This window comes from Solanum lycopersicum, chromosome 7 (assembly GCF_036512215.1).
Source record: "Solanum lycopersicum chromosome 7, SLM_r2.1".
NCBI classification, from domain to species: Eukaryota; Viridiplantae; Streptophyta; class Magnoliopsida; order Solanales; family Solanaceae; genus Solanum; species Solanum lycopersicum.
This window is the reverse complement of record NC_090806.1, coordinates 9710631-9735213: the sequence shown is the minus strand read 5'-3', so window position 1 is coordinate 9735213 and position 24583 is coordinate 9710631. Positions and strand designations below refer to the sequence as shown.

Below are 24583 nucleotides of genomic sequence, written 5' to 3'. Positions count from 1 at the left end.
AAGCCTAACTTTTCGGACAAACGAGTAGAAAGAAAATCGAGAGAGAGAGAGGATATAAGTGAATACATTTTTGCTTAGTTTAAAAATTGTATGAAAAAGAAATAAATATGTTTTAAAATTGTTTTAAGTTAGTATGGCTAAAAATTGACAAAAATGATAATAAATTAAAATATACTTAAAATTGGTAATTACAAAATAAAAGACATTTATTTATGTAATTTTTTCAATCTTTAATCATTCAAATTCAACCCATTAAATTATTAAGTTCATTTATGTAAGAGACTATTAACAATTTTCAGACTCATTTAATAAGTTATCAAATAATAAATCTTCGCTTCTCTGCTTTGGATGTACCTTTTAACCTCATAACTAAAAACTTGTCCTCTCTTTCCTCAATTTAACACCATTTTTTCCCTCTAACCGCTAAATCTTCATAAATCCTTTTAAGTATTTCTTTTTAAATCAATAATTTTCTAATGATTCCATTCTGGAATTCCGCGCTTCGAAAAGTCTTTTTTGATGCGTGTTGACGTGTGTCTAAAAGACAATTACAGTAATATTTTTGATATATTATTATTTATGAATGATTTTTGGGGCAATAATTTTCATGTTCTCGTATTTTATTTTATTTTTGAATGAAAAATACTACTTCAAATCATTTTCATTAAATTTTTAAGACTTCTTTTTAAATCAAAAGTGATATATTTTGTTAAATGAACTTTTTATAATATGTTACTTATATAATGTTCAATTTCACATGCACATTCAGATGTTGAAAACAAACAGCATGAATTATTTAATGTCCAAATTTAGAAACCACATCTTAATATTCAGATTCAGACTTCTTAACCTTAATAGAAATTAATAAGGCCCTTACTCTCTCGAGTTGCCAGGAAAAATTCAACATTTAAACTACAGAAATTTTGGTGCTGAATATTCTGCAAGTTGAAAGCACATAATAATTGATCAACCTATACCGTGTGCAAAATAGGAAGGAGGCGAAGAATCGCGACAAGTACAACTCATTGCATAGGTGCCTGAAAATCAAAATGTCGCGAGTGCAGCTTATTTGAAACCATCCGATTGTAGGACTTACAAGATCAAATTACATTGATCTTTACTGCTACCACGGCAGCCCTTGTCAAAAGAGTCTCAATTCTCATGTAAACACATGAATATACCAAGAGCTTCCATTGAGCATCAGAATGTGGGATAAAAAGAAACGAAGACCGACTATTGACTGTACAACTGGCGGAACGCCCAGAAACTAACAAATTCTTTGTATGGAAATAACTCTGTAATACTACTACTTTGGAAAAACAAAAGTAATCCTCTAATGATAAAGCAACTACCCAACATTCCTGCACAAAATACACAAAACTTGATGGCATAAGAAAGGATGGATAAAATTATACCAAGACCGGCCGGGGCAATTTTTCTGCACTGATACTTGGGGTATCACTTCATGTAGGCCACTCATCTGGCACCATCAGAAAGTATGTAGACATTGCTTTCCTGAATCTTATTTTGTATTGCTTTGGAGAAATCACCGTTGGGGCTGCATTCTTCGGCCCACCTAGAATACCTGAAGCCTTTACCCAAGTCTCGAGATGCTTGTCCCACGTATACTGTCTCATGAAATCAATAATACCAAGCACCAGTTCCTGCTTCTTCTCATCCACCCCAACTAGTAATGAGTAATCCATCACATCTATTGACTGCAAAACCATAACTCTATTAATATAGCAGAGGAGGGACTGAAACATAAGTTGCGTCTAATACGTGTTTGAAGAGCATGAAGTCCCACTTTGGACACTTCAACGTATACTTGGTGGTGGTTAACATAGACTAACAAAAAAGTTTGGAGAACCTACTAACAAATGAGAGAACTAGTGCAGTGACAAGGTCAAGTGCATCTTGCAAAAGAAAGGAGAAACAATTAGAAAACAAAGAAAAGATACCGGGTGTGGCAAAGGGAGAAAAGGGGGACGGGTCCAGCAATCATCTATAATCTTTATTGAAGAGAGGAAATAATAAACTAGTAACCCCAGCTAGAACGAAGAAATACAGAACTCTTTATAGAACACAATTTAACGAAGTTACTAGTCATATCGGTGCTGTTTCAAAGCTTACCGCTAGAAATGAAGTATCATTCCACACAGCTCTCTGCAGCAGCCGCTTAGCTTGCGTTCCCACAAAAATCGGAGAAGTTGGCATTGCTTCAATCAAGTTCTGATCAAGTAAAACTTTGTTACTTCCACTTGAATCTGGATTATAGCGTGATCGAGACGACCCTTTGAGGTCATACAGTCTAGTGATGTTGCGCTTAAAAAGAAGATTTTCCATAACAAGCACATCCATTCTTGATTCTTTCCCACCTTTGAGATGCTTTGATGTAACCTAACAAACATCCAATAATGCAGTTAAAAATTGGAGAGCATATAAATTTCAGGGCATCATCTTTTGTAAAGAAAATATTTCAAGGGCAGTGCAAAGTGCAGAAGCTAGATCCATCTTATGAACCAATTTATACTACTTTTTTGGGTGACCTCCTAGTTTTATTTAGGGTACAGCTAGGAGCACCTCTGAAGCACAGGACTGACTATGTTGGAAAATTAGCTCAATCAAGAAAAATAAGTGACTTTAAAATGGGAGGCTTAACAATGATAATCTTACACATTCTTCAAATATTTTGACAATAAGAAGTTGCAATAGAAGACCAGATGGACATAATAACCCACAGACACAACTTAGTTACTGTTAGAACAAAAATACTCAAGAAACTGATTTGAAAAAATAAAAATAGAGTGAACTTATGAAATTCCTTGTATATATTAATCTGCAGAAAGTCTGAATTTATACAAAGAAAAAACATAAACATTAAAACTAAATAAGAACATGTGCCACTAACTACCATAAAAGGGGGCCACTAACTTCAGAAAGTTGAGCAACTAAAGTTGACTAAGTCTACTAGAAAATAGGAAGCACTAAATTGAAATAAGTAAAAAATAGTAAAAATAATAATAAGCTGAAAAAATGTCAATTGTCTAACACTCCTCCTTGGCATTTTTGTGGCAAACACTAATTCTTTGCCTCGGATCTTCAAACCTTTCCTTTGGCAATGACTTGGTGAAAATGTCAGCTAGCTAGTTCTCAGATGAACAATGAACAAGCAACACTTCATTAAATTGTTGGACTTCTCTAATAAAATGAAACTTGATCTTGATATGTTTAGTTCGACCATAAAACACTGGATTTTTTTAGATTGAAACTGCTGAACTGTTGTCACACATGATCTTGGTAGCTTATGGCCTAAGTCCATCATCATCTTCCTTAGCCAGATAACTCGATTCACAGCAGATGCAGCAGCTATGTACTCAGCTTCTGCTGTTGATTGAGCTGTAGTTTCTTGTTTTCTAGAGCTCCAACTAAAACAACTTGTCCCCAAACAGAAAAGATATCCAGATGTGCTTCTGGAATCATCAACTCCACCACCCCAATCACTATCAAAGTACCCGATCAAGTTCATAGTTACTTCGGCAGATGTTTGGGAAAAAAATTCCAAACTTGTTGGTTCCTTTAATATACCTTAACACTCTTTTAGCAGCTGTGAGGTGTGTGTCTCTAGGTGAATGCATGAACCTAGAGAGCAAACTAACAACAAATAGAATGACAGGCCTGCTTGCGGTTAGATATAGAAGACTGCCAATTAAGCTTCTATACATACTATCATCCTCTTTTTCGGAATCCTCATCCTTGGCAAGCTTCACACCAATAGATATTGGAGTACTCACAGGTTTGCAGTCTTGCATTTTGAACCTGTTTAGAATATCCGAAATGTATTTCTGCTGGCATATAAAAATTCCATCACTGGATTGCAACACTTCCATGCCGAGAAAGTACTTCATGACTCCAAGATCAGTCATTCCAAAGATTTTCTCCATTTCATCCTTGAACCTTTGGATTAGTTCAATTTTGCTTCCTGTCACAAGCATGTCATCCACATAAATTGAGACAATTAAGGACTCACCTGCAGCATTGACTTTCACATATAAAGTAGCTTCACTTGACTTCTACTAAAGCCAAGTTGGATGAGATGATTGTCCATCCTCTCATACCATGCCCTTCGGGCTTGTTTTAGGCCATACAAAGCCTTTGTTAAGAGATAAACTTGATCCTCTTTTCCAGTAGTTGAGCAAGCAAACCTTGCTACAAGAGCAAATGTTTCCTGGTAATCCACACATATTGTTGTGCATATCCCTTCACCACCAATCTAGCCTTATGTTTGCAAATTGTTCCATCAGGATTGAGTTTTGTCTTAAAATCCATTTTACACCAATTACCTTGCGATTTCTAGGTCTGTCAACAAGCTGTCAGGTTCCATTCTTCTCGATCATGTCTAGTTCTTCTTGCATAGCTCTTCTCCATGCCTGAGAGTCTTGTGCTTCAGCATAGCTTGTTGGTTCAGAGCTAACCAAGTTATACCGCTGATAGACATCTTTTAAGGATCGAGTTCCCCTCACTGGTACATCATCCACTAGTTCATCTTCTGAAAGTTGAGGCTGCTCTATTGAAAATGAATCAGAATAAGAGGTCTTCTGATCCAATCCCAACCAACTGCTTCATCAAACTTCACTTCTCGGCTGAGAATTAGTTTGTCTGATTTAAAACAGAAAATTTTGTAACCTTTGGATGAACTATAGCCCATAAATATGCCTTTATAAGCCTTGTTATCCAGCTTACTCCTTTTTGTTTCTGGAACTCGATAATAACATATACACCCAAAGATTCTGAGATGGTGTATTGATGGTTTGTTCCCACACCAAGCTTCATATGGAGTCATGTCCTGCAAGGCCTTAGTAGGCAATCTGTTCAGCAAATATACAAAGATATTGACTGCCTCAGCCCAAAACTGATTTGGGATCTTTCTTTCGAGCAAAAGACATATGGCCATCTCCATTACTGTCCTGTTCTTCCTTTCTCACACGCCATTTAGTTGTGGAGTGTATGGTAATGTCAATTGGCGTTCAATACCTGTGCTATTACAAAACTCCACAAATTGAGAAGAAGTGTATTCTCCTCTGTTGTCAGACCTTGTTTTCCACAAATTGAGAAGAAGTGTATTCTCCTCCATTGTCAGACCTTAAAGCCTTAATACTAAGATTACATTGATTTTCTACTAAAGCTTTAAATTGTTTAAAAACATCAAAGACTTCACTCTTCAGTCTTATGAAATAAACCCAACACATTCTGTTGTAGTCATCAATAAAGAGGAGAAAGTATCTGTTACCACTCAACGAATCTGTTTTCATTGGGCCGCAAACATCCATATGAATGAGCTGAAGTTTCTGGTTAGCTCTTCGTACTTGATTTGCTTGAAATGGCAATTTTGGTTGCTTTCCCTGTTGGCAAGTTTCACAAACTTGAGCATTAGAAAGAAATTCAGGCATATTTTCCACTAGCTCCTTCTTTTTCATCTCGGCGATGCTTCTCAGATTGAAGTGACCAAACCTTTTGTGCCATAGGTTTGTATTTTGTGCCATAGGTTTGTACATGTTTGTGAAGTAATAGTGTAAGCCTGCTCTGTTATTTTCTCCCAATCAATTGAAAACATTATGTTGCTCATCTTGACATAGAATAACTCTACTCCAGAAGGGTCGGAAACAACACATTCACGATTCTTAAAATACAGAGAATAATTATTTTCAAGCATCTGTCCAACACTCAACAAATTTTGACTCATATCAGGTGTGTACAAAACATCAGAAATAGTTTTGATACCTGATATTGTTGAGATAGACACTGTACCTCTGCCTTTGACTTCTACTGCCTCACTGTTTCCCACTTTTACTTTAGATTTGTAAGTATCATCTAGGAATTTGAGTAGTTTGTTGCACAAGTGATTTGTGCAACCACTGTCAAGAAGCCATGAATCAGAGGATTCACTGATTGAAAAGTAGGAAACTGCAAATAGTTGCTCTTCATGTGCATCGTCAGTTTCTGCTACTTGTTCTTGCAAAGCACCAGAGGCCTTTGCTCTTGATTTGCAAACCTTGGATACGTGTCCCGTCTACTTACAATTGCCACATATAGCATCGACTCTCCACCAACAATACTTCTCCAGATGTGTATTTCTTTTACAATGTTTGCAAGGAGGGAACTTCTGCTTCACATCTCCACTATTGTTTCCTCAATCATGCTTGCCCTTATTCTTTTGGTGGAATTGTTGCTTTCCTTTTTGCTTTTGTACAGAGAAAGCTCCTTCAATGAACTTTTCCCGTCTCATAGTCCTCCTTTGCTCTTGAGCTTGAAGAGCACTCATTAGTTCACCTAATGAAAGTTTGCTCAGGTCCTTGGATTCTTCAAGAGAGGAAATCTTAGATTCAAATCTCTCAGGAAGAGTCACAAGAACTTTCTCCACAATTCGTTTGTCTGTAAATTCTTCACCAAAAAGTCTAATGTTATTAACAATTAAGGATATTCGATCAGCATACTTACTAATAGTTTCATCCTCCTGCATATTCAAAGACTCAAACTCTCTTTTTAGGTTCCACTTGCATTTGATGTGTTCTATCGCTGCCTTGATATTCTTCTTTCAACCTATCCCAAGTCTCTTTTGCAGCTTTGCAAGCCATGATTCTGTAAAACACAGTATCTGCCACAGCATTCTGCATAAGCGACTTGGCTTTAGATTTCTTTGTCTTCTCTTCGTTGTTGGATTTGATCTGAGCCAAGGTAGGATTTGCTGGTAGAGCAGCAAGTGGTTTATCTTCCGTCATGATTTCCCAAAGTTTATAGGCTTCCAAAAAAGCTTGCATCTTCACAGACCCGAGTCGGTAATTTTCACCAGTGAAAGTGAATGGTGGATTTAAAGGTAGGTTGTTGGATGCCATTTGTGTTGTAGGTTAAAACTTTTTTTTTGTCTTGTAAGATCAACTAGAGGCTCTGATGCCACTATTAGAACAAAAATACTCAAGAAACTGATTTGAAAAAATAAAAATAGAGTGAACTTATGAAATTCCTTGTGTATATTAATCTGCAGAATGTCTAAATTTATACAAGTAAAAAACATAAACATTAAAACTAAAATAAGAACATGTGCCACTAACTACCATAAAAGGGGGCCACTAACAACCATAATGGGGCCACTAACTTCAGAAAGTTGAGCAATTAAAGTTGACTAAGTCTAGCTAGAAAATAGGAAGCACTAAATTGAAATAAGTAAAAAACAGTAAAATAATAATAAGCTGAAAAAACGCCAAATTGGCTAACAATTACAACCCCAGACTGCTTCACCAGAATAATAGTGCTCCACTGCACATAGATATCAGAAAGCTGAAAATACTGATTATAACAATGACTTTGGTTACTTAGAAATGATATACAGCATACCTGGTAGATCCCCAGAATCTTTGCCAAGCAAGTTGGGCTCCCACTAGCTATTGAGTCAGATAAATACTTAAAGTAAGCTGGTGCAAACTTGATAAATGACTCCAACTCTGTCTTCGTTACCTGCTTGATGATAAATCGGTCGTCCAAGGTTTTGGCAAAGAAAACATTGCTCTTCCCACCCTGAGCACCCCATTTTTTGCATCGGCTAAGGGAACGTATAAAGTCTGATTCATTGGGGCAACAAGACTTTCTCAAGGTCTCGAATTGCTTCGCATAATAGCAGGTGACTGTGTACTTAACCTTTCCAGGAGGGCCATCATCTGAGAAAGATATTCGGGCATGCAAAGCATTAATATATGCTGGTGGATCCATGTTTGAGCTGCGAGAACTATAACCCGATGACATGCTTTCGTTGGTAGATCCAAAACTTCTTGGAGATTCCGAAACTACTCCATCCACAGAGTGAAGCGGAAGTAGATTTAATGAATCCAGAAATGACAAAGAAGCTGAAAACTTGTGATTTTCTTTCAGGTTTTGAGATTCATCTGACATTTGATTGCGGTAATCTGGTGAGACAAGTGCATATGAGATGATACTTGTCGGCTCATCATCATAAACTGGAATAACAATGTCATTTTCACCAACAGCTGTAAGAAGCCTGGCACCACCTTGATGTAGCAATTCGCTAAACGACAAGATATAAACAGGATTATGCTCATTCAATTTAGCAACATATTGTGGATTTGCTGTGATATTCTTGTTGAACGAACGATAGAAATTTGAGAAATGTGCCGTTGCCCAGGTCAGGTAATCTGTGTTGTCAGACTTAGCAGATAAATGAGGTATTTCAGCCCCATTTTTGTCACACAGAGACCTTTCGACATCTGTATTTGCTGAAACTCCAGTCAAAGCAGTAGAATCTACAACGAACGAACCTGGAAATGCACTGTTATGCTCTTTAATAGCCAGGTGGCTTTCACCGGTCCATGCAGCATCAAGAGTGTCGGATAAACTTCCCACAGACGGGAACTTTGCATCTGAAAGAACACGTCTGACATTTTTTCCAGGTTCCAGTACATTACCATCTCCTGTATTTCTTATAGCACAGAAAATCTCGCAGTCTTTCCCGTGAGTTAGGTTCTCATCAGTAGTCAATCTTTCGTGAACCCCATCAGGAATCTGACCATGTCTTCCTTCACTAGATGTTATTTCAGTCTTCACATTCTGAAGAGCTGAATCATAGCTCCCCAAACTTTTTCCAGGTCTCAAAATTGCAGTCCTTTCAGGAAGTTCCTCACTAGAGCTGAGGGGTTTCTCCTTCAGTTGTGTCAAACTGCCCGGAGTTCGGGAATTTTTACCATGAGAACTGGAAAGATGTATCAAACGTCTGTCCCATAGATAAGCATGAAAAACCAACTGCCTTCTCAGTTGATTTATCTCAAGGATGTCAACTGTAGGCTGACCAACTTTGATCTCCCTGCTAAGTGCCTTGCGTAATAATCCCTAGAACAATGAAAACACCAGTAAGAAATAAGTCATTTGGAGCTACATTGCTACCTTACCCAAAAGAAAATGAAAAGGGTGAACAGAGGAAATAAAAGAATCTACCCTAAATAAGGCTTTAAAGGCTATGGGGAGGACCTTTTTGGGGGTTAGTGCGTGCCCACATGCTAAAAATTAACTTTTGAACTATTCCGTATTAGGAGGGCCCGTAAGAAACTGATTATCTTCTGCTGTGACTAGAGAGGGGATGGTATTGAGCAACCACTCATCCCCAGGGGTGCAGTTGTTGTTCAGAAGGAAACTTGAGGTCATGCCTTAAATGAAAAATTACCACCAAACAGACTTTTAATTAGAAGAAATAGATGTATTTTGAGTTATAATGCCCTTTACACTGAAGTTCCCAACAGCTGTACATCTACTGAGAGAAACAGCAGCAATTGAAGTGCAGCTCTGAGGAACAGTCCTCCAGTTGAGGGAGTTCCTAATTGCCCCAGAGGAAGGTGGTAAGGTTGAGGACCTAGACCTAACAGTTATATGGGGTATGGTCTCAATTACTCAAAGATTAAAACGCTTTCTTCCTGAGGTGACCCATCAAAAGGAAGGATTCTATATTACACATTTATAATGGAAGAAACCCAACTTCTGGTTTGATGACTAGTCAAACCAAAGACCCTTTCTCTGTTAGAACCAAAAGGACCTAGGATACATGTTCATCTTGGGACTGTAGTCTCTCTTCAATCAGTTGTTTTCCTCTGTTGACTCCTCTTATATTCTTTTTTTTACTGCTAATTCTTACAGAGAACCCTGATCATTTCTTTCTTCTCAAACTTGCTGCTGCATTGATTTTCACATATCTTAGAATGATGGAACATGCCTCTGAATTTTCTCACAAATCATACTAAAACTCTCAAGTTGTTTAAAAAAGTTAAAAAGGTTTGGAACATGTTATCCACACCAAAGAAGAGAGATATTACTTTGGAAATCATCTCTCAAATAGTTGAACTTCAAACAGGTCACTAATCGCTACATTTTCAATAGACCAGATTGACAAATTTGTTCATACATCACTGACAATGCAGATGTTATGACTTAGTATCTCAACAACAGGAAAGAAAAAACAAGAAACCACCTCAAACTCAGTTTTCTCCTTCTCTAATATTTCTTCCATCTCTGTGATCTGCTCACTTGTCTTGGGTGCTTTCAAGCTGCTATCAACAGAGAATTTTTCCAACTTGACATGAAGAACTTTGGACACCTCAGCAAACAACGCATTAGCCCTTCTGCGCACCTTCTCTTGCAGGAGACAAACACATCAGGAAAAAAGCAAAACATAGAAGTATCAAAACTAACGCAAGAATTTAATCCAATTGTACCTCATCACCTTCTTTCTGAATCCACTCCTGATTATCATAGCTAAATTCGAGTTTTGGAGGTGGGAGAAAGACAGAATAAACATGAACAGGAGCATATCGAAAACAAGCTACCATTTTCCCAAACCTGTGGCAACAACCAAAGATGAGGTGCAGAAAAGCATTGTTTCAGCAACAAGAAAGGGAAATAAATACTTTGTGGGACCATCAAATGAATAAATCTAAGAAAGATTAGAACGGAACACCTGCTACACATGCACCATAACCAGAATCGAGCACAAGATAACACAACACCGACTGAGACTATTAACCCAGAATATGGGGAAGTCACCATTAAAAAACTAGAAATGGAACAGTAACAAAAATGACAAGAAAACCATACACCTGTAAGATTTTCCTGATATTCCTTTCCTTCTTTTATATCTCTCTCTTCTTAGTTACTCCTCTTTCTAGGGATCTAATGGTCGTAGACCACCTTCTAGTGACTATGTTGAAGAATTTTTCCCCCTTGAGTTCTCCAGTGAAAGGGTTCAAGCGATAGGAAAATATCCAGTTTCTCTAAGCCTTTCCACTATGTGATGCAACTTATAAGCCTTTTATACGATGTGATGCAACTTATCCATTTTGTCAAGATTTCTGGAAGCATTCTCTTGTTGTAGTGTTCTCTCTTATTAACAGAAGTTCCCTTTTCCTAGCAGGGACTCCATATCTATACTGATAAAATGATGTAGTCAACAGACCGCAATAAGAAGTAGCATCACAAGCTCTCCCATAGAGCAATACAAGAAGTTCAAATTGTAAATTCTAGGTCACAGAAACATTTGGAACAAGCAAAAATAAATCAGTAAACCCAATATATAAAAACATATAAAAGTGGGGAAAACAGCACATGGGCGGTACTGAAACCACATTTTACAAGTGTACTCGAGAAACAAAACTGATCTACCTCTATGTAGAACCTAACAATAACACCACACAGTGAAATCCCACAAGTGGTGTCTGGGGAGAATAGAGTGTACCCAGACCATAACCCTACCTAATGGAGGTAAGAATACTGTTCCTGAAGGACCCTCGGCTCGAGTAGAACATATCCGAATAATGAAAAAGGGAAAACAACAGTGGAGAAACAAAGCAACTAATAAGAAAACAGTAACAACCACAAAATAATGGGATAACCTAAACACAATCAACAAGTGATGGTGGAATCAAAAGCAAGACGCTATAAGAAAACGGCTAAACACCTCAAAAAAAAGACGACACTCCATACCTACTAGCCTTCTGTACCCGACCTTCACACCCTCCTATCTAAGGTCATCCTCGGTAATCTGGAGTTGCACCATGTCCCGTCTAATCACCTCTCCCCAATAATTTTTCGGTCTACCTCTCTCTCCTCATACTCACTATGACCAACCTCTTACACCTTTTCATTGGGCATCTACACATCTCCTCACCATCTTGGTCTTGCTTCGCATCTTGTCCACCATAGAGGCCACTCCCACCTTGTCAAGAAGTAACCTCATTTCTAATTTTATCTCTCCTAGTGTGCCCAACACCCATCTCAAACCTCATTCCCGAGACTTGCATCTTCAATACATCGGAGTTCTAGACTGGCCAACACTCTGCCCATACAATAACGCCAGTCTAACCACTTCTTCTTAAAACTTGCCTTTAAGTTTAGGTGGTACCTTCTAAACACACAAGACTCAAGAGGGCCAAGCCTCCACTTCATCCAACTTTGGAGATCATTTAATAAATCTTTCTACCTTAAATGCAATATCACACCAACCAGCATTATAAACTGTTTCCGGGATACTAATGACAGATCTCCCACCACCATTTAAGGATAAGATATTCATATATCTCCCTCGTTCGTTAGATTTTCTGGTGCAAAAAATGTTCTGGGCCCTGGTCTATGGTTTTCCATCTCCTTACCACATTCTTCTGATCTGTCAAGGACTCTTTAAGGACAGAGCATATTCATTCCATGATCTTACTGCTAATGCAGGACTTCTCATTATAACAGCTTCTCTTCACCCATACAAAACAAATGGTGTTCCAGCAGTCCATCTAGTAATGTCGGAGGATTTAAAACCAGCATTAAAGTAAATAATATTATCCCCCATCTCTGAAAATGAAGAAAGAAAAGGTTGAAAGCTATCACAGAAGGTGATGACTTAAGATTAGAAGAAAAAGAAAGGTTTTCCCAGTTGAAAACCACTGGAAAAGACGTTTTACACTCCTAAGAAGTAGGGGAGAGAGTTTTTGGGAGACCTGCCTTGGAGCGTTCAGTAAATCTTAATATAAAACAGTCAGGATAGTTGATACATGCTGATGAGCAACATCATCATAGTATTCATGCAAACAACTAAAAGCTGAGGATCCATGCAATATTAAGAACCTCAACGGCTCAACCAGACAAAACACTGGTAAACAAAATGATCCAACCTATGACCTAATGTCACTGAGGAGTTTGTCATTAGTAGCTGTTATCAGCAAGTCTATATTAGTCAATTCAAGTTAGAAAATTTTCACATGAAGTGGGGTTAGGCGCCTACTTTAACAACTTAGAAGGTAATGTTTCCACAAGTTTATGTGAAACTGTCTATTTGAAATAACGTACTTGCTTGCTGATACCAACTTTAACCATTATACAGGAAATGCGTCTGAGGCTTTTATGATAATTTTACTAATGCAACGGGTTTCTGTCTCTCTACATACTTTACATGATATTAGGTAGCTGATTAAAGAAAAAGAGCACTCATCCAAATAGGTGAAAGCATTGCAATCCCAGTGTAGAAAGATGATGCGTACAAATGCCTTACTGGAAACAGCATACCCATAGAACCGGAGACAGTCCCGGTGAAGAAGATGACCACAACTTGCAACCCTGCTCGCTGCTGCATGATTTGAAAAACTGAGTTCCAAAAATTTCCCAAATGACAACCCCCAAGCAGCATTAGACATTACTACCCTCCTGGTTGGAGGAGGGAAACCATTGTCCCGAGGACATCGCAGACATCTGTGCCACATCCATATCTTTCCTTCCTGTTCTCCTGGCAAGATACATTCAGGTAGCTTCTTTACAGAAATTGTGAGGCTGCCTTGCCGATGAGTATAGCAACGAACATGTGCTTCTGGAGGCATTTCACATGAGGGACACCTAAAATTCTGGTGAATGTATTACATATATCAGAAAAAAGACAAGAATAAACCATGCATGCATAGAATATATCCACTGCAACTTTAAAAGAGGAAGAGAGACATTACCTCATCAAACAACCGGTCTCGTAAAAACCGTCCCAAAGGCATATCGGTAATCCCATAAAATTTTATTCGAGAAATATGAGGTGGCTCACAAACAGTTCCTTTCCAAACACAGCGTGTTGAAAGGCATACTACAATAATCAGTTGGTCGGAAGGTGAGGAAGGATAATCTTGCTGTAGTGACCCTAACTCCTCGAAGTAACTATTATCAAATTCTGGTAGCACCAATTCTGAAGATAAGTGTACCGTGCGAAAACCTCCCACAACATGAGAAAAGCTACCAGTATCCCTCAAGGAATTGCTAGGAAAATTAAGTATATAATCATTTCTTGCATCTTCACCTCTGTCTAGTGGAGATGCTTCATGAGGGTCATTTGGAGCCATTTCATTCCTCCCATCAGCTTGATCTGAGAACTGACGCCTCGAATGATGCGAGGAATTAGGACAATCAGAAAAGTCGACATTATTTGAGGCAGTTGTAGCACTAGGTAATGAGTTATAACATTCGGGAAAACTTGACTGTTCAACAAGCATTGGAGCACTATTGGATGGTGATGTAATACCAGACAACGGTTTGGTTGAGGAATGAGATGGTGTGCCAGGAGAATGGTGATCGTGCGGTCTCTGGGCTACTGGTACGGAGAAACCAGGAATGACAGAAATGGATCTTTGCATAGTTGATGGCTTATCAGGCAATGCAACTTTAAGTGGGGACTTCAAAGGGAGCTCTGGCAAGGAAGCACCTTCATCTGCAAGAAAAGATGTCTCCAGAGCCAGGTGATAAGCAGCAAAAACTCCATATTGGATAACACGTTTTATTTTCTTCAAATCGTCCCCATTGGCACCCTTGAGCAAAATCTGAGAACCCACACAATCAAAAAGAGGTCAACTTCCACGCTTTCGAGATTTGCACCAGGAGACTGGTCAAGAACAGACAATAGGTGCACCATTCTTGTTTCACATTTTCTAGCATCATAAGCATAAATATTACCTATAAGCAATAGAGGACATGTGCAATGCCTAAGTCAAATAATTCTAACTCAAATAATTTACATACTCATACTACTTGATTATAAAGAAGTAGAAATCATATTCACATCCATATCCTACCAATGAGTATGTTCTGCCAAAGGATCAGTCTTTCTTCTTTTCTTAAATTTTTCAACTATGAACAATTTTGGTTACTCCTTGTTAAGTCAACAAAAACAGAAATATTATCATGCCCGCCATAAAGAGATAGGATATACAACCAAAACCAATAGAATGTAATTTTCCACATAATTCAAATTTATTTCATGTTCCAGCTAATAACATACAAGCCATCAAACATGCAACTTACAGTACAGCCAAAAGGCTTTGGGCATCCTTCGAAAAACATCAAGGTCTTTGTCAGTTTCTTTCCAGCTTGCCCAGCACTACCATGCTCTTCCACAAACTTATCAACATGAAATGAATCACAGTACCCTAACTTTGGCGTTGTAAGATTATCAATTGAAGGGACTACTTGTGCACCTGTACAACGGGCAATACGCTCTAAAAGCGGCCGCTTCACATTGAGAACTAGAGATATGTTTTTCACAAGCAGGTATTCCTGCGCAAATCGAGATACTGATTTCTCTACTAACAAAATGTTTGGATGATGAGCATCAATCTTTGCAACAGCCATCTTCAGATGGTCCATTTCCTAGAAGAAAGAATGATCCAAGTAAAAGTGATGAACCAAACAGTGTTAATCCAAATAAAACTGATAACCCAAATAACGCAATGTGCTTTTATTAGAAAGTCTTCTCTCCCTGGTCAAAACCAAGATAACAAGAAACTAGAGCATTCTAGCAAATCTGAATGGTTCGATAAAACAAGAAACCAATGACATACTGTAGATATTTGCTTCAGTCACTGCAGCATCTTTTATCATAATAAATTGCTTAGTTTTAGGATGAACATACTTTTGAATCTTTAATTTCCATTAGATTTTCTTAGTTGAGTTATTTTAGTGTTTTTAAATTTTTGCTATACATATTTTCTGCAGATTATGTTTAAAATTATTGAGAGAGATTTAAAATTATTCCTCCAATCTTTTTGCTGCACCATCTTTTAAAAACCAATAGTAGTCAGAGTTTCACTAGTCCTAAGGGATCTGAGAGTTCATCTAAAGAACCATTTTCAATCCGCTTTTAACCAATACTAATATTCAACCTATTTTTCAAACATTGCAAGCTGCAATATCTCTTTGAATGCCCCACAAACTTTCACAGGTGAAATCTATCAGATTTGGTCAGTGAAGATCAAATCTTATTTTCTTAGTGGATCAAAATTGTTTATGGACTATGGTCAAAGTATACAATGTGGGTTGACCGAACCCCACTTGTATCCTGCACCCACACCCGTCACATGTCGATAACAAAAATGAAGAGTCTGCACAACTTAGGTTGAAATTTGCTTCAGTTACTGAAGCATTTTTTTAATTTAGCATAATAAGTTGCTTAGTTTTAGAATGAATCTACTTTTCTTAATTTCAAATTTCTAGTAGATTGGTTTAGTTTGTTAGTGGTTTTTTTGAATTTTCATTATGCATATTTTTGACAATTCTGTTTTCAAGTTGTCTATTTAAAGCCCTCCATGCTTGATAAAATTATTCAAAGACATTTTTTAATTATTCTTCCAAATTCTTTTGCTGCACAATCTTTTTAAAATCATACACATACTACAATAAGAATGACGGGCACCGTAGCACCTAACTATCATTTTAATTGATCCCTTGAAAAAACTATTTCTCCCTCAGTCTCTAATGTCTTATCTAGTGAATACTTAGAAAGGACATTGTATAAGTCATCAGAGAACCAGTCTACTATTTTGATGAAGGACAAGCAAAACCAGAACAAACTGATAACAGAAACAGAATAAAAAAAAACTTGTAATACCAGAAATTTAAAGAATAACATGAACTACAATGCATAAACACTTGCACATACAAGAGACCTCCCTCCTTGAGCCTATCTCATTTGCATCACTACATAGACTCACTGACCAGCTTTCCCCTGTGACCTACATCCTCTTATTTACATGCCTTCCTCATCCCGCCCCCCCACACATTAAAAAAAAAAACAATCCTTATTACCCTTCTACTGTTACCCAACTTCCCCATATCATATTTTTTTATGCTGCAGCAGGTACAGTTGCAACATCTCAATAAAAATGATTAAGCTGATCGACAACAGGTATGGCCAACAAAATTCAAATTTTGGGGTAAACTAAGTTTAACTAGAGTATGAGGAGGGAACTTTCTGAGTTACCTTCATCAAGGAATGTATTTCATATCCCATTACTTGTTCAGTACTAGCTGGAAAGGAACTAATATATATTTTTTTCTTCTTTCTGTCTAATTTTGGCAAGATCAAAAAGTAGATGATGTATGAAGTATAACCCTCCACTTTTACCTTTACTTCTAGTTTATTTGCTAAGCGAACAAGGGAAATACCTCTTATCTTTCCACTCTGTTCCCCTCCACCAATTGTTCCTCCTCCTAGCCCAAAAAAGAGAGAGAGAGAGAGAGAGAGAGGGAGGGAGAGGAGAGAGAGGAGAGACCAACGAGATTTAAAAAATTTCCCAAATTGGAGGTACTACCCAGCAAATAAATGTATAGGAAATGGATCCTAGAATTCAAGAAGACCTCCAAAGCAATAGCAATGATAGTGTACATATTAGCTCCCCAGCTTCTTTTAAATAGTTCAGTTCTGAATCTTAAAGGAAATGATTCTGTATCACGGTTCAGCCATTATCTTTTCTTTTGGATGATTATGGTGTCCAGAATAGCTTTTGTGCACCACGACTAATTCCACGGGATACTCGTCACCTCCCACCTGCAAGACACCTCATGGCTCTCAACCACTTCATTGACCACTAAGTCAAACCCTAGGGTACATTCAGCCATTATCTTATCCATGTATTTCAATCATTAATTTTGTAATTTCATAATCATGCTATGTATAAGATCTAAAGCCAATTCAAGGCTTTTCTATGAGGAAAAGGCTCCTACAGTTTTATTAAGTAGATATGGTGTGATGTCATGTACATGGAAAAATAACTAACAAGATGGTCCATTTAGCATAAATGCTTCATCTCTACACAAACTTAAAAAAGGTCTAGTGAAGGATAAACAGTGATATGGAGATATCCTCTCTTTCTAATAACCGTGATGTCCACGCCAACATGCACACACCTCAACTCCCTCCAGCAACAGGGAAGAAACAATCATGTGTTCAAGGTCCCAAAGATCCTGCAGTCTGGAGGCCAGATAGCATTTCCGCATCCTATCAAGTAACTAAAAATATCAATAAAGAATTGGATTGAGTGAAGACCTGCTGCAATAAAGTGTCAAAACTTGACAAGTGATTAGCCACCCTTTGATATTCCAGTGCTCCTCCAAGAATTAGGAGTCTAGGCTTTTTGAATTTTGAGTTCATTCGTCGGTGCGCCACATTTTTCTTACAAACAACGCCTTTAACCACCATACTAGTAAATAGCATAAAGGAGAACTTTATCAGCAGAAGGAAAATAAACTACCAAAACTTGCATAGTATGACCAATGATTTAATGGAAAAATGAAGCACAACAATGGCAGAAAACAAGTAAAGAATTATTCAACAGGACTGCCAAATCCTGATGGAAAAATTAACATATGGCACCAATTCAAACACCTCATTTAGAATCTATGCATGCGTAAAAATAAGCAACTTGAAAGTTTGACTCCTGCATCGCAAAGCCTGCAGTTATTTGGTTGATAATGAGAAGCAATTTCAGCGCAGTATAGGAGTCTGATCAAAGACAAATAGAAAGTCCATAACTAAAATAAATAAGCATCAAGTTAGAAAGCAGGGAGAACAATATATTAAGCTGCAACGTTGCAAAACAAGAAAATTTTGTTTGCATATGAGGTGTTGAAATTAGTTTTTCTATGTAATTCTTTTATAGAGAAGATGAAAAGAAGGTATATGAGAGTTTGGGTTAGGTCACAATAGAAAGCCATATAGTCGGGTGTAGAAAACCTTTCTCTACGATGTCCACTTGCAATGCATTTAATCTTCACATATCCACAAGGATCCATTCCTCCATTCTGACTCATGTCAGGCTTTAGGAGTGTGGCAGCTTCCCAGGATAAAGATGTGACTATCTCCGACCAACTCTCACTATTATCCTCCTCAGCTGGAGGAATATGTTCAACTTGCAAAAGCTGCACAATCAAAGATTTAAAATGTCCATCAACCACATTTTTCATTGCCTTCCTATGCTCCGCGGTTGACCTATTATGGTACTCTCCATCAGCTAAGTTCCATGATGAATCCATATAACCCCATTCCCCTGGCGCTTCTTCACTACAATCATCATCCTCATCAAATGAAAGAGATTCTCTATCATCCTCTTCTGTTTCTGGCTCTGGTGGCAACCAGAGTAAATAACTACTCTCAAAATCAACAGGTGCATTATCTGTGTCATTCACATCATAAGGAGGAGGCTCTTCATGCTCGACACGATTGATACAACTATCTATTTCTTTTGCAAGTTCTTTCATCCCTTCTGAGTTCTTCCATTCACAGTTCTCTGTCAGTGATGAGGAATTTACACTACTTGATTCAATCTCAGCAGGTTGACCATTGTTTGGTCCACAGATATCATTCATCTCCTTGTAGTTGAAAGCACCATAATAGACATCTGTTGCAGTAAAGTGTCTTGGCTCAGAATGTGATCCACACACACCGTAATCATCATCTTCATCATCACTCCTGCCATAACAATGCTAAGACAGCTAAATGAAACATACACTGGAAAGAAGATATTAGTCTAATAACAATACATGAAAGCAAGCAAAATAAAGGTCTGATTCAAGTGTCTCATCAATCTTTCATGACAATACTATACATGATTGGCCCATACATATATCCAACCTGCCACTCAAAGTGTGCACCACAAAAAGTAGAGCTCTCCTTTCCTGGAAAGCACAGAGTTTAATGAACAACATAAACCTTGCTCAGGATCCAAATATGCCGTTAGTTATAGGTTCCTAGTACTTGGATAATAGAAGGCCGGGTTATTATACCTTTGTATTATCGTTTTGGTGCTAAGTGTAGCCTTGAGTTTATATAACCTCTTTATGAGAAGATCCAAATTGAGAATAACAGAATTAAGTATTTTTAGCAAGAACACTCTACACCTAGAGATAACAAATAAATCACCTTTTTCTTGTTCGAGGAGACTTTACATAGACTACAATACACGACACATGAACTGGCATATGCACAAGGAAGCTCGCTCAACCTCATATGAGATCAAATTTGGGTCATTTATTAATAAACATACAGATCGGACAAGCTATTGTACATAGCTTGGGGTACATTACCATTGATTGATTATACAGATTTCCTTGCTAGATTATAGTTAGAACAGGAATAGGAATAGGACTTGTATAGTATCCTATGTGGAAAAGGATTGTAACGTAGTGTCTATTAATAGGGCACAATTTATTATGTAACAACACAATTCAATAACATTTTCCTCCTTCATTTCTCACGAAGTATCAGAGCATTGGTGATAAAACATCTAGGATAAGAAAATACAGTCATCGTGCGCTAATTTGTGTCCTCTGCTTTTCCTTCAGTGTTGTGCAAAAGCCAACAACACCACGCAATCCGTCATTGATCGGCAAACAAACCCCAGTTAGATTTCCAACATGTGAGCCAACCCCACACCACAAGCCGCCAGAAGCTAAGGTTCCAGCAAGCGAGTAATGATAGGGGAGCGCATGATGAGCTCACTTCGTGAGTCATCCCTGCCTTTAAATAGACCAGTTGTGGAAAGAGTAGAAGAAGATGTTAAAGAGTTGGAGCTTGGGGTCTTTCGGTGATCTCCTGCTAACAGGCATATTCCACAATCTCAGGTAAGAATTAGGAAGTTTTAAGTCGATTATACTTGATTAATGCTAGCCTAACATCTACAAACATTTGGATTTTTTGTCAAGAAATCTCAATCTCCCAAAGAATTCTTCAAAGTAGAGATTTTCAAGATTTGTCTTCAAGAGGTACTTCCACCACCCAATTTTCACTTGTATATAAATGAGTATGTTGAAGATGATTGTTAGTAGAAACCATAGCCAGATTGGAGTAATAGTTGAACCTTAAAAGTGGATATTGTCGAACATGGTCGAGTAGTTGGGAAGTAGATGAATACTTGGGGGTTATAAAATGAATACTTTAGTAACTAGAGTGACACTAATAACCCATTTTTTTAATGCTAAGGATGGAACTCATGGAGTTGGATTACGATTTTATTAGGAGATGGATGTTTTTTTAATGAAGTTATTAGGAGAGGGATGTTTGGCATAACTAGTAAAGTTGTTGTCAGGAGGGAGGTCACTTGTTTGAGACGTGGAAACACCCTTTTACAGAAATGCAAGGTAAGGTTGCATAACGAGGACCCTCATGGTCCAGCTCCTTCCTGGAACCTGCGCATTATTAGAGATTGGTGCAGACCAAAATTGCATCATTGAAAGGATTATCCCTTCCAAGTATATTGAAAAAAGCACTTCACGATTATTATCCGCAACAAGAAAAAGACTTAAAATAAATTATAAGCTCCACAAGAGGCACATATGAAAGGATGGAATTTGTTTAATTAATGTTTTGTAATAACAAGAAGATATAAATGAAGAAATAATATTAGGGATCCCCATTACAATCCAAATGAAACCATATATTGCCGAATGAATGGCATTCACACCACTATATTAGGAAAAGAAGTCATACACAGAAAAGGATGAACAAATGCTATTTTAGCCATTGGAGGGATTACCGATGAGAATTTGGAATAAAGAGAAAACACTGCTAGAAAACTCAAATCTACTGAAAATAGTGTAGAGATTGTCAAAGAGTGCTCTAAATTTGAAATCATATATATGGACCATCCCATTATCAAGAAACGAGTAAATATTCAACAAGAAAGTCGCCCAAAAACTGGTCATAATAGGATTACACGCCAGCGCATGGTACTAATGTGGTCGCTGGCACCGTAAATATAGTTGCGCATGAGGGATATACAACAGGTAACAATGGATGGGCTTTGGTTGCCAGATGTTGCTAAACCTTGTGGTGGTGCTGGATTTTCCACAACAACAATTTAAACGAAGAATGCTATGAATAGTCACTGCAATTTGCAACACGACTTAGTAACTTCTATGCTAGTCTTCATAATTACTCCACTTTCCTTCCTTGCTTCGGTTCAACTGCTCGAGTACATCCCTACCGCTGAGTGCCTGAGTCAAAGCAACTCTGCCTTATTTTTGCAGATGACGCAAATATTGAGTTAAATTCGATGCAGCGCTTTGCGCGTCCAACGAAGTTGAACTAGTAGAAGAAGAGAAGAAAGAAGTGAAATTTTGCATAAATTGAAGATCGTAGTCCCTTGGACTTAGCCTCTTAACGATTGGGTTCTAGTGGCGGGCTCTTTGGTCGTTCGGACCTATATTTGGTAAAAGTGGTGGCATGCACGAGATAACAAGGGACTTTAAGAAGGACGTGGTAGAGATGATAACCGTCACGTGTGTCAAGCGGGATCCACCATCGGTTGGGTTTGAGAGTCGTGTGATGGCCTGGGTGACTACCCATCACGGTTCAAAGAGCACTTTTAGACTACATTAGTGAATGTTAGCCCCCCCCCCCCCTCAAGCAAGAAGGAAGCAGCTCTTCCCACGACGGAGTCATCATTGACTGGATAGATGCACAATGATACTTTTCGAAATAGAGGCCCACGCGCCCGACACGTGATGTAGATCTCAATGAAGAAGGTTACTTCGACAAGGCACGTGTAAAGTTTTCTATTGGTGAAATTTTGTGGTTTATAGTCTATGGTGGTGTTGGTTTTCGCACAACACTGACGGATATTGGGTTGACCCAAAACAGCCCTAGAAAGTTGCCATAATCTGACACACAGTCGTTATTTTGACCTAATTTTCTTTCACTAGGTGTTTTCACCAATACTCAAATACCTTACAATTTGTTATCATCAAGAACCTCTGGTGTTGGAAGTAGATTTGGAACTTTAGAATGGACTTCACCGCTTCTATTTTAAATGGAAAGAGGAAGCCCCGGACGTACCCTTAGTTTCGTCTCTTTATCTAGTCTAAAACGAAAAATAGAAAAAGAAAAAGAAGCCAATTTTTTTTCTATGGACCCCTTCCACATGTGAGAAATATAAGTGAAAAATATTATATCTACATTATTACACTAAGCCCCATTTATTGACAATACATTACAATCCTTATCGAAGAGGATTCTATATTCTATTCATGTTCGTATTCTAATTCTAACAATCACATCTAATGATCAACTAAGATATAATGTATGGTGTTCCATGTGTGGATATAGCAACATGCAAAATACGTTTGGACCATATATTAAGCAACATTGCAGCATAAATGCAATTCAATGCGTCAGCAAACCAGCAAGACCGGCATAAAGGAAATGAAATCTCGTTTATACATTCTATTAGTATGTACTTATGAAACTAATTATGGATACCTGTAGCAAGAGATAAAATGACTGAATTCTGGATTCCCCATAGATGTTGCTTGATCTTGCTGGAGAGCTGCCTGACCCAACTGAGCTGATTGAGAAGCACTTTGACATGAGCTGCATGGTACATATTGATATGGTCCTGTGGGGTAAACAGTTGAACTACCGCTACTACCACTATTACAAGTACAGCCAGACTGGCTGCTGGCCAAACTTGTTGTGGAAGGAGATGGACTGAGTCCCGGACAAGGAAGGTTCATCCTACTATCAACCGTAGCTAAGCCCTGCTGCCATTTCTTAAAACAGAAGCTACATACTCTAATCCTGTCTCCATCTTCCTGGCCGGCCTTGGGCTCCTCATTTGAGACAGGAATAGAGTTCGATGCACATTTTGCACAGAAAACTCGGCCACAGAGACGGCAATGATGTCGACGGTTAAACACAGTAAACTGAGAGTCACACTCATAGCACACCCTACAGCTCTGGTCGGGCATCCAGAAATCTCTGGACACACTCACCTGCGCCTCTGTCTTTCTCGGCATCCATAATTTTACTACGTCAACTATCTCAGATAGCTTCTTATTTTCAGGCGTGTCCATGAAAGCAACTTCCAGACTATCATGCTCATCATTACCTAATAATCATCTGCCACAGCTCATGCTACTACCAATATATATCAGTCTCCAATCTACACTGCATAGAGAAAAGAGAACTCAAACCTTCGTCTCAATATTTCAGCACATTCAGATTATCATACTTATCACCACCTATTAATCATCTTCTACAGACTCTACAACTGTTAATTCATATATTCTTCAAAAAGTAAAGAATTGATTGTCAAGCTTTATTTAGGATATCTCACAGCAATGTTTCGTTAGCCTAAGACTATTTTCTTCAGACATTAGTGAAGACTGCTTTTAATATGAAACAAACCAGTCACAACTAAAATAGGGAAAAGATAATAAAACACCCAAATCATAGAAGAATATCAATCAATAAGCTACAACTCAATCAAACAAATTTACAAAAAAAAAAAATTAATACAGTACAAATTATATTTTCTCCATCCCAATCCTCACTGTATAAGTTCAAAGAATTGATTTTAACTCAAACCCTTTACAAGATTTAGTAAACTAATCATTCCCACTGCAAATGCAATTATCAAACAAAACAAATAACAAATTACACTCCTTCCATAATAACATTATATGTAAAATAACTACAAAGTAGTAAGAGTACATTTGTTAGAAAACCAAACAAGTGAAACTTCCGACGAACCCACCACCGGCCACCGCTTCTCCGGCACGCCACCGCCTTCTGTTTTCCTTTGGATTTTTTTATTTATTTATTTTTTCTGTTATATTATAGAGAGAAAATGTAAAGCGAGAAAATGATCTAAGTGAATCATTTCTTTGATAAATAATAATTGAGTAAACAAGAGAGTCACGGAAATAATGTTATGACGACAAAAAGATAGTTGGGACACGAAAAGAG

General features: G+C 37.9%; 1 protein-coding gene across 2 annotated transcripts; it reads right to left on the bottom strand.

Annotated features, from left to right (window-relative positions):
- Positions 1-1038: 1038 nt before the first annotated feature.
- LOC101260244 (1-phosphatidylinositol-3-phosphate 5-kinase FAB1B) lies at positions 1039-24583 on the bottom strand. Of its 2 annotated transcripts, none has more exons than XM_010325083.4 (12): positions 24329-24583; positions 23096-23782; positions 18575-19309; positions 17888-18041; positions 14869-15213; positions 13533-14387; positions 13102-13433; positions 10269-10392; positions 10025-10183; positions 7393-8895; positions 2134-2400; positions 1039-1718 (listed from the first exon to the last, which is right to left on the bottom strand). In XM_010325083.4, exons 2-12 carry the CDS (start codon positions 23686-23688, stop codon positions 1464-1466), a joined length of 5322 nt encoding a protein of 1773 aa, XP_010323385.1. In that variant the 5' UTR covers positions 23689-23782; positions 24329-24583; the 3' UTR covers positions 1039-1463. The 2 variants fall into 2 exon arrangements, with proteins under 2 accessions (XP_010323385.1, XP_010323386.1); XM_010325084.4 differs by having other exon boundaries at positions 23096-23777; positions 24329-24581.

Excerpts from the sequence above, each read along its gene's own strand:
- LOC101260244 (XM_010325083.4), bottom strand. The coding sequence starts at position 23,688 with ATGGACACGCCTGAAAATAAGAAGCTATCTGAGATAGTTGACGTAGTA. Across the intron at positions 10,393-13,101 it reads GACTGTCTCCGGTTCTATGG|GTTTGGGAAAATGGTAGCTT; the intron begins GTATGCTGTTTC and ends TTGTTGCCACAG. Across the intron at positions 1,719-2,133 it reads ATGATACTTCATTTCTAGCG|TCAATAGATGTGATGGATTA; the intron begins GTAAGCTTTGAA and ends ATGGTTTTGCAG.